The 12,117-nt window shown below is 38.1% G+C and overlaps 1 protein-coding gene across 4 annotated transcripts in view; it reads right to left on the reverse strand.

The window, feature by feature from the left end:
- The window catches only part of ZNF568 (zinc finger protein 568), a 65,653-nt gene that overhangs the window by 44,223 nt on the left and 9,313 nt on the right, over window positions 1-12,117 (reverse strand). For all 4 annotated transcript variants that reach the window (XM_045988693.1, XM_045988689.1, XM_045988690.1 and 1 more), the window contains exons 5-6: window positions 9,033-9,159; window positions 8,669-8,764 (exon numbers count right to left, since the gene is read on the reverse strand). In XM_045988693.1, coding sequence (XP_045844649.1) covers window positions 8,669-8,764; window positions 9,033-9,159 — 223 coding nt within the window. The remainder of the gene's footprint in view (window positions 1-8,668; window positions 8,765-9,032; window positions 9,160-12,117) is intronic.

The following is a 12,117-nucleotide window of genomic DNA, read 5'->3' on the forward strand; positions in this document are numbered from 1 at the left end:
TCCATCTCACAACCCTGAGATCACCACCTGAGCTGAAACCAAGAGTGGGCTTCTTAACTGACTGTGCCACTCAGGTACTCCGGTAGTCTTTTTCATTATTAGTAAAATTGGTATTATTGCTAATTTGGAACTAACTAGCTAACTAACTAAATGAATATATACATATATATGTATATTTATATATAATTTAATTTTTATATATGTATATTTGTATTTATAAATATATAAAAAACTAACTAACTGAATATATACATACGTATATTTAAAAATATATTTAAAATATATATATAAATAGGGCGCCTGGGTGGCTCAGTGGGTTAAGCCGCTGCCTTCGGCTCAGGTCATGATCTCAGGGTCCTGGGATCGAGTCCCACATCAGGCTCTCTGCTTGGCGGGGAGCCTGCTTCCCTCTCTCTCTCTCTCTGCCTGCCTCTCTGCCTACTTGTGATCTCTCTCTCTCGCTGTCAAATAAATAAATAAATAAAATCTTAAAAAATATATATATAAATATATTTAAATATATAAATATATAAAATATTTAAAAACTAACTTCATTTAGTTATATAAATATTTATATTTATATATTTATATTTAGTTATATAAATATTTTATATATTTATAACATAATTTTATAACATAATATATAAATATATATATTTATATATATATAAATATATATACATATATATATTTAGAGAGAGAGAGAGATATCAGTTTGGGCCCCCAAGGGATATTTGACAATGTCTGAAAGATTTGGAGACATTTTTGGTTGTTACAACTCGATGAAGTGGGGAGAAAGGGGACTGGTAGTCCCAGCACCAAATAAAGTAGAAGCCACAGAGGCTGCTAAACATTCTACACCTTATATAAAGATCCTACATGCACAGGATAGTGCCCTACAGCAAAGAATTATCTGAACCAAAATGTCAGCAATGCCAAGGTTGAGAAATATATATATGTACTAAGCAAATAAATATTTTAATGCAGTAAGGAGCCAGGATTTTCAGTATAAACAATATAAAAAAACAAAAAAGGTAAGTAACAATCCCTACACTCTTTAATTTAATTTGAATTGGATGTATCAATATAACTACATTTTTTTCTTTCTAAAAAGTGTATTTTCCTAGCTTTGTCCACTTACAAGCTCTATAAGCAATGACAACCTAGTACTAATGAATAACTATTGTGTCCAGATTGTGGTCTCCAAATCATTTCCCACTAAAGGAAACAGGAGTTTCTAGAGAAATAGCTATTTTATGTTTGGAGCAGGAAATTTATAAAATTAGCTAAAGAATCTCTGGCTAAGGGGGCGCCTGGGTGGCTCAGTGGGTTAAAGCCTCTGCCTTCAGCTCAGGTCATGATCTCAGGGTTCTGGGATCGAGCCCCGCATCGGGCTCTCTGATCCGCAGGGAGCCTGCTTCCTCCTCTCTCTCTAGTTGTGACTTCTGTCAAATAAGTAAAATATTAAAAAAAAAAAAAGAATCTCTGGCTAATGATATGACAATTTGAACATTAAAATAAATACTGTATTGTTAATAATATAGACTTATTAATAAATAACACATATAAAATATATTTAAAACATAATTTATATATTTTATAAATATATAAGCATATTTTAAAATGTTTTCCATATATATCATTTATATGTGCTGAATAATATTTATTTTGATGCTCATTATATAAATTTATAATGATTTAACTTGGCAAACTGGAGAATGCCAGGACACCAATCATTCTCAAAGGTTTTGAAGGGGGGTGCTTGGATGGCTCAGTCAGTTAAATGTCTGACTCTTGGTCTCAGCTCAGGTTTTGATCTCAGGGTTGTGAGTTCAAGCCTCTTGTTGGGCTCCATACTGGGAATGGAGACTACTTGAAAAAAAAAAAGTTTTTGAAGGGAAGGAGTCAAGTATTTTTCTTTCCTGCCCTGTAAAAACTATATTTCAGAGTAATCAAACACTTATTGACAAAGGTTTTTTTTTTTAAGGTTTTTTTTTTTTTTTTTTTTACGTAATCTCTACTTCTAGCGTGGGACTTGAACTCACAACCCCCAAATCAAGAGTAGCACACTCCACTGATGGAGCCAGCCAGGCACCCATTGAGTTCTTTTTTATGGGAGAATTTAGGCTAATAAAAGCAGAAGGAACCTCTAATAAAATAATGGATCTAGCCAAAGATTATCAATGGCTGCTAAGAGCCTTAAATGAAAAGTTAGTAAGAATCTTTAAAATAGATGGATTCTGATTTATAACACGTGAATCTATTCATCAGTTTTTAAAAAAGATTTTATTTATTTACTTTGAGAGAGAAACAGAGTGAGAGCAAGGGGAGGGGCAGAGGGAGAGGAGAGAGAGAATCTCAAGCAGACTCCATGCTTAGTGTGGAGTCCCAGCTGGGTCTCAAGCCGGGCGCCCCATGTTTTTTACATTCTTAAAGGGTTGTTGAGAAAGAGAATATGAAACTGAGACCTTATCTGGCCCTCAAGCCTATTTATTATCTGACCTTCTAAAGAGAAAAATTGCTGACCCTTGTTCTAAAAGACAAATGACCTGGATTCTACACAAATAAAATATGTGGGAAAAATGAGTTGGGAGGAAGGGGGAGGAGAAACTCTTATGAATTAAAACAGACTTAAGAGATGTATCAACCAAATGCAATGTGCTTATCTTTATTTAGATCCTGAATCAAATAATCCAACTATAAAAATAAGTTCTTGAGACAACTGAGGAAATAGGAGCAGAGACTAAATATCAGATGATGTAAGAAACTATTATTAATGTTAATTAGGTATGATAATAATATTGTAAATATTTAAATAATTTCACCTGTCAGAGATACATACAATGGTATTTAAAGGTGAAATGTAAAATAGTTCAGCAAACAAAACTAAAACAAAACTGGGGAAGACAGATAAACCAGTCTGGCAAAATGTTGATCACTGCTGAAGCTAAGTAATGAATACCATAATGATTCCTTATACTCTATTTTTGAATGTTTGAAAATGACTATAATAAAATTTTTAAAGTACTTATTTAGAAACCAAGGTCAATATTAAAAGAAATAGCTAATTAAGTTAAAACGAAAATAAAAGACTAAATGGGGGCGCCTGGGTGGCTCAGTGAGTTAAGCCTCTGCCTCACGCTCAGGTCTTGATATCGGGGTCCTGGGATCGAGCCCCGCAACGGGTTCTCTGCTTGACGGGGAGTCTGCTTCCCCTTCTCTCTCTGCCTGCCTCTCTGCCTACTTGTGATCTCTCTCTGTCAAATAAATAAAATCTTAAAAAAAAAAAAAAGAGTTGGACACTTAACCAACTGAGCCACCCAGGCACCCTCATTCTTCTCATTTTTAAAAATAAGTCTAAAGAGGGCGCCTGGGTGGCTCAGTGGGTTAAGCCGCTGCCTTTGGCTCAGGTCATGATCTCAGGGTCCTGGGATCGAGTCCCGAATCGGGCTCTCTGCTCAGCAGGGAGCCTGCTTCCCTCTCTCTCTCTCTGCCTGCCTCTCTGTCTACTCGTGATCTCTCTCTGTCAAATAAATAAATAAATAAAAATCTTAAAAAAAAAAAAAGTCTAAAGAATCTACAGATCTTACAAGAAAACAGCTTTAATGTCAAGGTTGCTTAAAAATTTTTTTAATAAACTTCCTCAATCTGATTACTCCTTCTATAGCCCTTCTCTTGAAACTTAAGGTATTTTCTGTCTGAGTCCCTCATTTACTAAATAAATGTTTCACGTGGAATTTAAGATTTCAACAATATCTTATGTGGCTCTGCCCTGTCTTTTTACTCTGACCTGACATCCTCTACATTTACTTGGAAGGTCTTCAAATAAATATTTTATTTATTTATTTATATTTTAAAGATTTACTTATTATTTAAGGTTTTATTTAGTTATTTGACACAGAGAGACAGTAAGAGAGGGAATATAAGCAGGGGGAGTGGGAGAGGGAGAAGCAGGCTTCCCACTGAGCAGGGAGCCCAATGTGAGGCTCGATCCCAGGATCCTGGGATCATGACCTGAGTCGAAGGCAGATGCTTAATGACTGAGCCACCCATGCCACTGTTTTTAAAGATTTATTTAATTTATCTGAGAGAGTGAGTGAGCACTGAAGCAGGAGGAGGGTCACAGAGGGAGACAGAATCCCAAGTAGACTCCCTGCTGAGTGTGAGCCCCAGGCAGGGCTCAATCTCATGACCCTGAGATCATGACCTGACCTGAAATCAAGAGTGGGACACTCAACAAACTGAGCCACCCAGGCACTCCAAATAAATATTTTAAAACAACAAAAGCAGTAAGAAAAATTTTTCCAAATATAGCTCTACACCAACCAATTATGAATCATTACTTGAAGAATAAGATAATCTTTCTTTGGTAGATTAAACCTCAGAAATCAAGTATGAAAATATACATAAACAGTAGATTTTTTTTTTTTTTATTTGACAGACAGAGAGAGATCACATGTAGGCAGAGAGGCAGGCAGAGAGAGAGAGAGGAAGAAGCAGGTTCCCTGCTAAGCAGAGAGCCCGACGTGGGGCTCGATCCCAGGATCCTGAGATCATGACCTGAGCCGAAGGCAGAGGCTTAACCCACTGAGCCACCCAGGTGCCCCCATAAACAGTAGATTTTAAGACTCCAAATCACTCTGGTAGATATAAACTAGAAAGTTAGCTCAAAGATGAAGGCAGATCTGTAATGGCTAGAAGTGCTGGGGACCATTTTTTTAAAAAATATTTTATTTATTTATTTGACAGGCAGAGAGCCAGGCAGATAGAGAGAGGGGGAAGCAGACTCCCTCCTGAACAGAGAGCCCAATGCGGGGCTCAATCCCAGGACTCTGAGATCATGACCTGAGCCAAAGGCAGAGGCTTAACCCACTGAGCCACCCAGGTGCCCCAGTGTTGGGGACCATTTATTAGAAATTGAGCTCCAAGTTAAATAACAGAACCAGAAAAGGTAAGAACCCTCATCATTAAAGGCAAAGATGTGAAGCGTTTCACAATATTGGAGACATTAAATGTCGCCATTTCTGTAGTTAAATACTGATTTAAAAAGACATGAACACACCTATGTCATGAAGGTACATAAAGGAAAAAGGATCTGTATGTAATTTATAATGGCTCTGGATAATGTCCCGTGAGGGCTGAAAAAAGAAGAAATATAAAAGACATTTCCTAAAGGAACAGGAAATAAACAATAAACAGGAACTGAGGAGATATCAGAATCTTTTAGACAGGAGCAAAAGAAAGATATTTCCAAGAAGGGAGATCTATGTGATCAAATATAGCATAGAGGACTTCCCATTTCAATATGGTCAAATTAAACATCACTGTCTCTTCTCCTCTCTCTCTGCAAAAGTGAAAAAGAAAACAAAAAGAAAATATATCTTGAACTAAAAGGTTGCTAAATGCCAATTCTAGAAAATAAAGAGCAGAGGATAGACTGGACCAGGTAGGAAAGAAACTCAGAGATAGTGGCTGTTCTTTCTTATCTCAGACAGAAAACACAGTGAACAGAGTTTCCCCCAAATAGAAGGCACACTCTGTGGGCAGAATGAACTAGTTATTTTTTGCAACAGTGGGATCTAGATGTGTTGATACTGGTGGCAGGAACATGATAGCCTTCATCTGGCCTTATCAAATGGTAGGGAAGATAGGGCTAAATAAGAAGATGCAAACATCCATGATTCTTATATAAGCAGTCTGCTGGCATAGGAGAGTAGAAGGGACACTTCACGCTGGAGGAATCAGATAATGTCTGATTTGGAAGAAGTAAAGGGCAAACCAACTCTCAATACAAAACTCTTAATGCTAAAGTAGGATGATAAGAGTGACAAGGGCTTCCTATTCACTCAGAGTATTTTTCGGGCCAATTTTCAATACTCTCCTATAAATAGTTGGTCCAGCAAGAAGTAACTTCATTTAAAGATAAGTAGTGGTGATTATAAAAGGAATCTGCATAAGCTCTATGCAATAATGCTAACTAGAACCAAAAAACATGAATATACAAATCAAAATGAAAAACTGATAATCATTTGATCAATAAGACTCAAACTTTCTAAAGCTTTAAAAAAAAAGAAACCTATGGGCATCCAAGGCAAACACATCAAGTCACCTATGAGGGGAACCAATTGGATTTCAGAAGTCTCCAAGCAATATTCAAAGCCAGGAGACAGTAGAGGATTATCTAAAAGTCTTCAGGGAACTGTCTACAAAGAAAACAGTCTAGAAAAAAAGTATGACTTAAGAATTTAATACACAAATAATAAAGGGTAAGAAAAAAAATGAATTTTCTTACATGCAAAAACTGAGGGACTTTAGTTCCCACTAAATTTGTAAGTTCCACGAAGACAGGACTTTGTTTTGTAGAGTATTATATGCTCATGCCCCAAATAGTATTTTATCTTTATTGTTACAACTATAAATGTAGTTTTCTTTCCTTTATATCTTCTACTTGGTTGTTGAAGTTTATATGAAACCTGCTGATTTTTATTTGTTGACTTAATATCTTACCATCTCACTGGATTCTTTTACTGTTTGTTATACTTTTTCAGTTGATTCTCTTGTGTTTTTCAGGGATACAATTTTATCTTAAAATAAAGATGACTTTATAGATTCCTTTCCAATGACAGAAAGCACAAACAGAAAGTACAGTACTGATTTTTTTTCTCTTATCTAATATTTAGGTATAAACTTCAGAAATATACAAAAGCTATAAAGGGAAACTTGGAAAGCATTTCTGAAGGATACAAAGTAGATTTGAACAAAGACAGAGCATGTTCTTTAACATTCTAAAGATGTCAAATTTCCAAAAGTTGGGGTGCGTGGGTGGCTCAGTGGGTTAAAGCCTCTGCCTTCAGCCCAGGTCATGATCCCAGGGTCCTGGGATTGAGCCCCACATCGGCTCTCTGCTCAGTGGGGAGCCTGCTTCTCCCTCTCTCTCTGCCTGCCTCTCTGCCTACTTGTGATCTCTGTCAAAAAAAAATTCCAAAAGTTAATTTATGTATCTAATACATTCCCGATAAAAAGTTCAATAGGTTTTTCTCTGGAAATAGAGAGTTGTATCTAAAATTCATATGGTAGGGGTACCTGGGTGGCTCAGTGGGTTAAGCCTCTGACTTCAGCTCAGGTCATGATCTCAGAGTCCTGGGATCAAGCCCCGCATCAGGCTCTCTGCTCAACAGGGAGCCTGCTTCCCCTTCTCTCTCTGCCTACCACTCTGCCTACTTGTGATCTCTCTCTCTGTCAAATAAATGAAATTTTAAAATTCATATGGTAAAATAATACTGATCAAAAAGAGCCAGCACAACTCTGAGAAAGAAGTGTATGCAACTGGGAAAGAAAGGGGACTTGGTGTCAAGGATAAGGCAGAGACTTACTTTTTAATATAAGAGACTTACTTTTTAATATATCTTTTGGATTATTTATTTTCTTTAACCAAGTGTGTGTGTGTGTACATGTTTATATATATACATACATATACATATATATACATATGTGTGTGTGTGTATACATATATGAGAGTGAGCAAGCGGGTAGGGGGCGAGCAGAGGGAGAGGGAGAGAAAGAATCTCAAGCAGTCGCCACACCTAGCATGAAGCCCAACACAGGGCTTGATCTCATGACCCTGAGATTATGGTCAGAGCCAAAATTAAGAGCTGGACGCTTAATGAACTGAGCCACCCAGGTGCCCTGAAGGGCGCATACTTACATTTAAAAAAAATTAATGTAATGGAAGGTGGGAATAAGTAGGAATAGGGCACCAATTTCTAAACTAGAAACTTAAAACTACATGGGATTGTGAAGGTTGTGAAGTACAATGGAAACTGTGAGTACTGTTACAGAATACATGTCTATAGCTTTTCAAAATGGAAAGAAACTGAATGAAATCTAAGTGTGAAACAAATATACTTTTAAAATACTACACTTCTGGTCCCTGGGTGGCTCAACTGGTTAAACAACTGCCTTCAGCTGAGGTCATAATCCAGGAGTACTGGGATCAAGTCCCATATTGGGTTCCCAGCTCCATGGGGAGTCTGCTTCTCCCTCTTTCTCCCCTCTCATGCTCTCTCTCAAATAAATAAATAAAATCTTTGAAAAAAAAAGGGGGGGGGGGGCGCCTGGGTGGCTCAGTGGGTTAAAGCCTCTGCCTTCGGCTCAGGTCATGATCCCAGGGTTCTGGGATTGAGTCCCGCATCCAGCTCTCTGCTCCTCGGGGAGCCTGCTTCCTCCTCTCTCTCTGCCTGCCTCTCTGCCTACTTGTGATCTCTGTCAAATAAATAAGTAAAATATTTAAAAAAAAATACCACACATCTGTAAAATACTGAATGCATAAGGAAATAAAACTAAAACTATGAGCACTATGGAAAAAGATCATAGTGAAGAAAAATAATCTTGAAAGTAAGGTCATAAATGAGTTAGAAAAGGCTGACATCCTGAATTCAGTTGGGACTACCAATCCTTTAAAATCTGGAAAAGGAAGATAACTCCAGTATAGGAAGTGGAATCTGGAAATATATCTGGAAACGTCATAGGAATCCAATCCATTTATACTATCTGTCACCCTAGAACACTAGGGCCTTTAAGAAAATCTGGGAAAATGTGAAATGGTATCAACCACATAAACGACTGTCATGTGGCTTTCTCATTAAGAGCTGCCTTTTTACTTATTCACCTGGACAGTGCCTTCCAAGCATTTCTTCCTCTACTACCCACGGTTCCTCTTCGTGTTCCAACTTGAAGATCACATCTGGTTTGGTGACTTGATAACCTATTACAGGAAACAGCAAAAGACTTGGATGTTAATGCTGGGGACCACCATCCATACCTTGGGCTGAGTCTTAGGGGCTTGAGGGCCTATGAAGGATGAGGACAAAGGAATTTCAAAAGTGAGACAAAGTAATCAAGCTTTACCCTAAAGAGGAGTACACACAATCATGTGAAGTCAAGGAAGGGTAAATTCACCTGGCAAGTTAAAAGTCTTCATACACTTTGAAAATGGAAAGGAATTCCATGAAAAATTATAAAACTACCCTTACCCACTGTGACTAGGTTGCTGTAGTTCTCTAGCATTACATCCCGATACAAGTTCCTCTGAGCAGGTTTCATTTGCTGCCATTCCTCCTGGGTGAGGTCCACAGCAACATCCTTAAATGTCACTGTTTCCTGTAAAAACCAATCCTAATTAATATGAAGTTATCAAACTTCGATGCAGTGGTGAAAGTATGTAAGAACTCATGTACATCATGAACTCAAGGATCAGAGTTCATTACAAACTGTATATGAAGTCTTCATATTTACCTAATCTTATTTTACACTGTGAGGGAAAACAAACCATAATAGAAATATCCTGTAAGATGTTGATTATTGAGTTAGCAAACTTAAGCATTCATCATCTATTATGCAGGAAAACTAAAGATAGTGGTCACTGATTTTTACTGGTCTGTGACAGAACTGAAAGAGTTAGACCTGACTCACAGGTAACTGTCTCAGAACCTGTCCAAATGAAAATGTGACCCATTGAGAAAGGGGACATGGAGAACATGGGGATGGAAGAGAAATAAGGCAGGAAGAATGAGGAGCGGTATGAAAATCTGAATATGCTGGGCGCCTTGGTGGCTCAGTTGGTTGAGCATCTGCCTTTGGCTCAGGTCATGATCCTAGGGTCCTGGGATTGAGTCCTGCATTGGGCTCCCTGTTCCGAGGGGAGCCTGCTTCTCCTTCTGCTTTTACCTCTCTCTGCCTCTCATGAAAAAAAGAAAAAAAACTTAAAAAAAAAGGAAAATCTGAATATGCAAAATTTGAAATTTCTATAGAACTTCTGGATAGAAATGTCTACTATGCAGTTAGAGGTATAAAGAAAGATAAGAATTAGCCATCAATCTAAAATTGAGAGCTGAATCCATTGCTAAAGGATAGGAATAGTTGTAGAGAACATATACAGTGGGTAAAGGTCCAAGGACAGAATTGGTAGTTAGGCATAAAGGAAAGGGACTCAGGTTTTTGTTTCTTATTTGCTTTATTTACAGAGGCAGAAAATTAAAACCAAGACAGCAATGTAACAAAAGTCAAGAAACTAACAAATTTCTGGAAAAGAATGTTACTTGATCACAAATATCCTCCCCACTTAAAAACTTCAATATTCAAGTTAGGGAGTAAGGAAAAAATATTTATCTGTAAAGGTTCTAAAATAAAAAAGCACCCACAGGGCACCTGGGCGGCTCAGTGGGTTAAGCAACTGCCTTCAGCTCAGGTCATGATCCCAGGGTTCTGGGATCGAGTCCCGCATCGGGCTCCCTGCCCCATGGGGAGTCTGCTTCTTCCTCTGACCTTCTCCCCCTCATGCTCTCTCTCACTGTCTCTCTCTCAAATAAATAAATAAAATCTTAAAAAAAAAAAAGCACCCACATATCCCACATTTGGGAGAATTTATTCAAGAAACAGTACCGATAAGATAGACAAAATGGGAAATACAAATGAAAATCACCAAAGGCTTGATTGCAATTAGTGTTTCTTTTTTTAGTTTTTTAAGATTTTATTTATTTATTGGGGCACCTGGGTGGCTCAGTGGGTTAAGCCTCTGCCTTCAGCTCAGGTCATATTCTCAGGGTCCTGGGATCAAGCTCCGCATCGGGCTCTCTGTTCAGCGGGGAGCCTGCTTTCCCCTCTCTCTCTGCCTGCCTCTCTGCCTACTTGTGATCTGTCAAATAAATAAAAATCTAAAAAAAAAAAAAAAGATTTTATTTATTTATTAAGGAGAGAGTGCATGTGTGCACATGAGCTGGAGGAGGGGCAGAAGGAGAAGCAGACTTCCCACTGAGCAAGGAGCCTGACATGGGCTCCATCCTTGGGATCATAACTTGAGTCAAAGTCAGACCTTAACTGACTAAGCCACCCATGTGTCCCTGCAATTATTGTTTCTGAGGCACTGCCTCTATGATCTATGATCTATGATTATTACTACCATCACCGTCATCTATTGAGTAGTTATTATATACTAGGTAGCATAATAATTTCTTTAGATGTATTAGCTACTAAAATAACCTGAAAAGGTTATGCAGTGGCCACTATTATCCATTTACAAAGTAAGGAGGAGCACCTGGCTGGCTCAGCTGGTAGAGCCTGTGACTCTTAACAGGACAAATCTTTTTTTTTTTTTTTAAATAACCATTTATCGTAAGGGCATAAAAGCAATTATGTGTCAGTTCTGCAGTATATATGATGACTGGCAACTTTTTCTAAAAAAGGATTTTTTTCCCTAAAGATATACAAATAGTAAATATGCCTTTAAAAATTTAGAATATGAGACATTTTTTTCCTGGATATTTTATATTCTTATATTTCAAATATATTCTAGACTCAGCTTAAATAGACTTGCCTTACTCTAAGAAAAATATTTAGAATCCTTTTTAAAAGATTTATTTATTTGAGAGAGAGAGAGCGAGCGTGAGTGGGAGGAGGGGCAGAGGGAAAAGGAAAGGGTGAGACTCTCAAGCAGACTCTCCATTACTGAGTGAGTTGCTGGGCTTGATCTAAGGACCCTGAGATCATGACCTGAGTCAAAACCAACTGAGCCACCAAGGTGCCCCAAAATATTCAGAATCTTTATTCAATAAGTCTGAAGATTAACTTAAAAAGAAGTTACAGGGCACCTGGGCGGCTCAGTGGGTTAAGCCGCTGCCTTCGGCTCAGGTCATGATCTCAGGGTCCTGGGATCGAGTCCCGCATTGGGCTCTCTGCTCAGCAGGGAGCCTGCTTCCCTCTCTCTCTCTCTCTCTGCCTGCCTCTCTGCCTAGTTGTGATTTCTGTCAAATAAATAAATAAAATCTTTAAAAAAAAAAAGAAAACCAACTGAGCCACCAAGGTGCCCCAAAATATTCAGAATCTTTATTCAATAAGTCTGAAGATTAACTTAAAAAGAAGTTACAGGGCACCTGGGCGGCTCAGTGGGTTGCCTCTGCCTTCTGCTCAGGTCATGATCTCAGGGTCCTGGGATCGAGTCCTACATCGGGCTCTCTGCTTGGCAGGGAGTCTGCTTCCTCCTCTCTCTCTATCTGCCTCTCTGGCTTCTTGTGATTTCTCTCTATCAAATAAATAAAATCTTAAAAAAAAAGAAGTTATATT

Source organism: Meles meles, chromosome 19 (genome assembly GCF_922984935.1).
Source record: "Meles meles chromosome 19, mMelMel3.1 paternal haplotype, whole genome shotgun sequence".
NCBI classification, from domain to species: Eukaryota; Metazoa; Chordata; class Mammalia; order Carnivora; family Mustelidae; genus Meles; species Meles meles.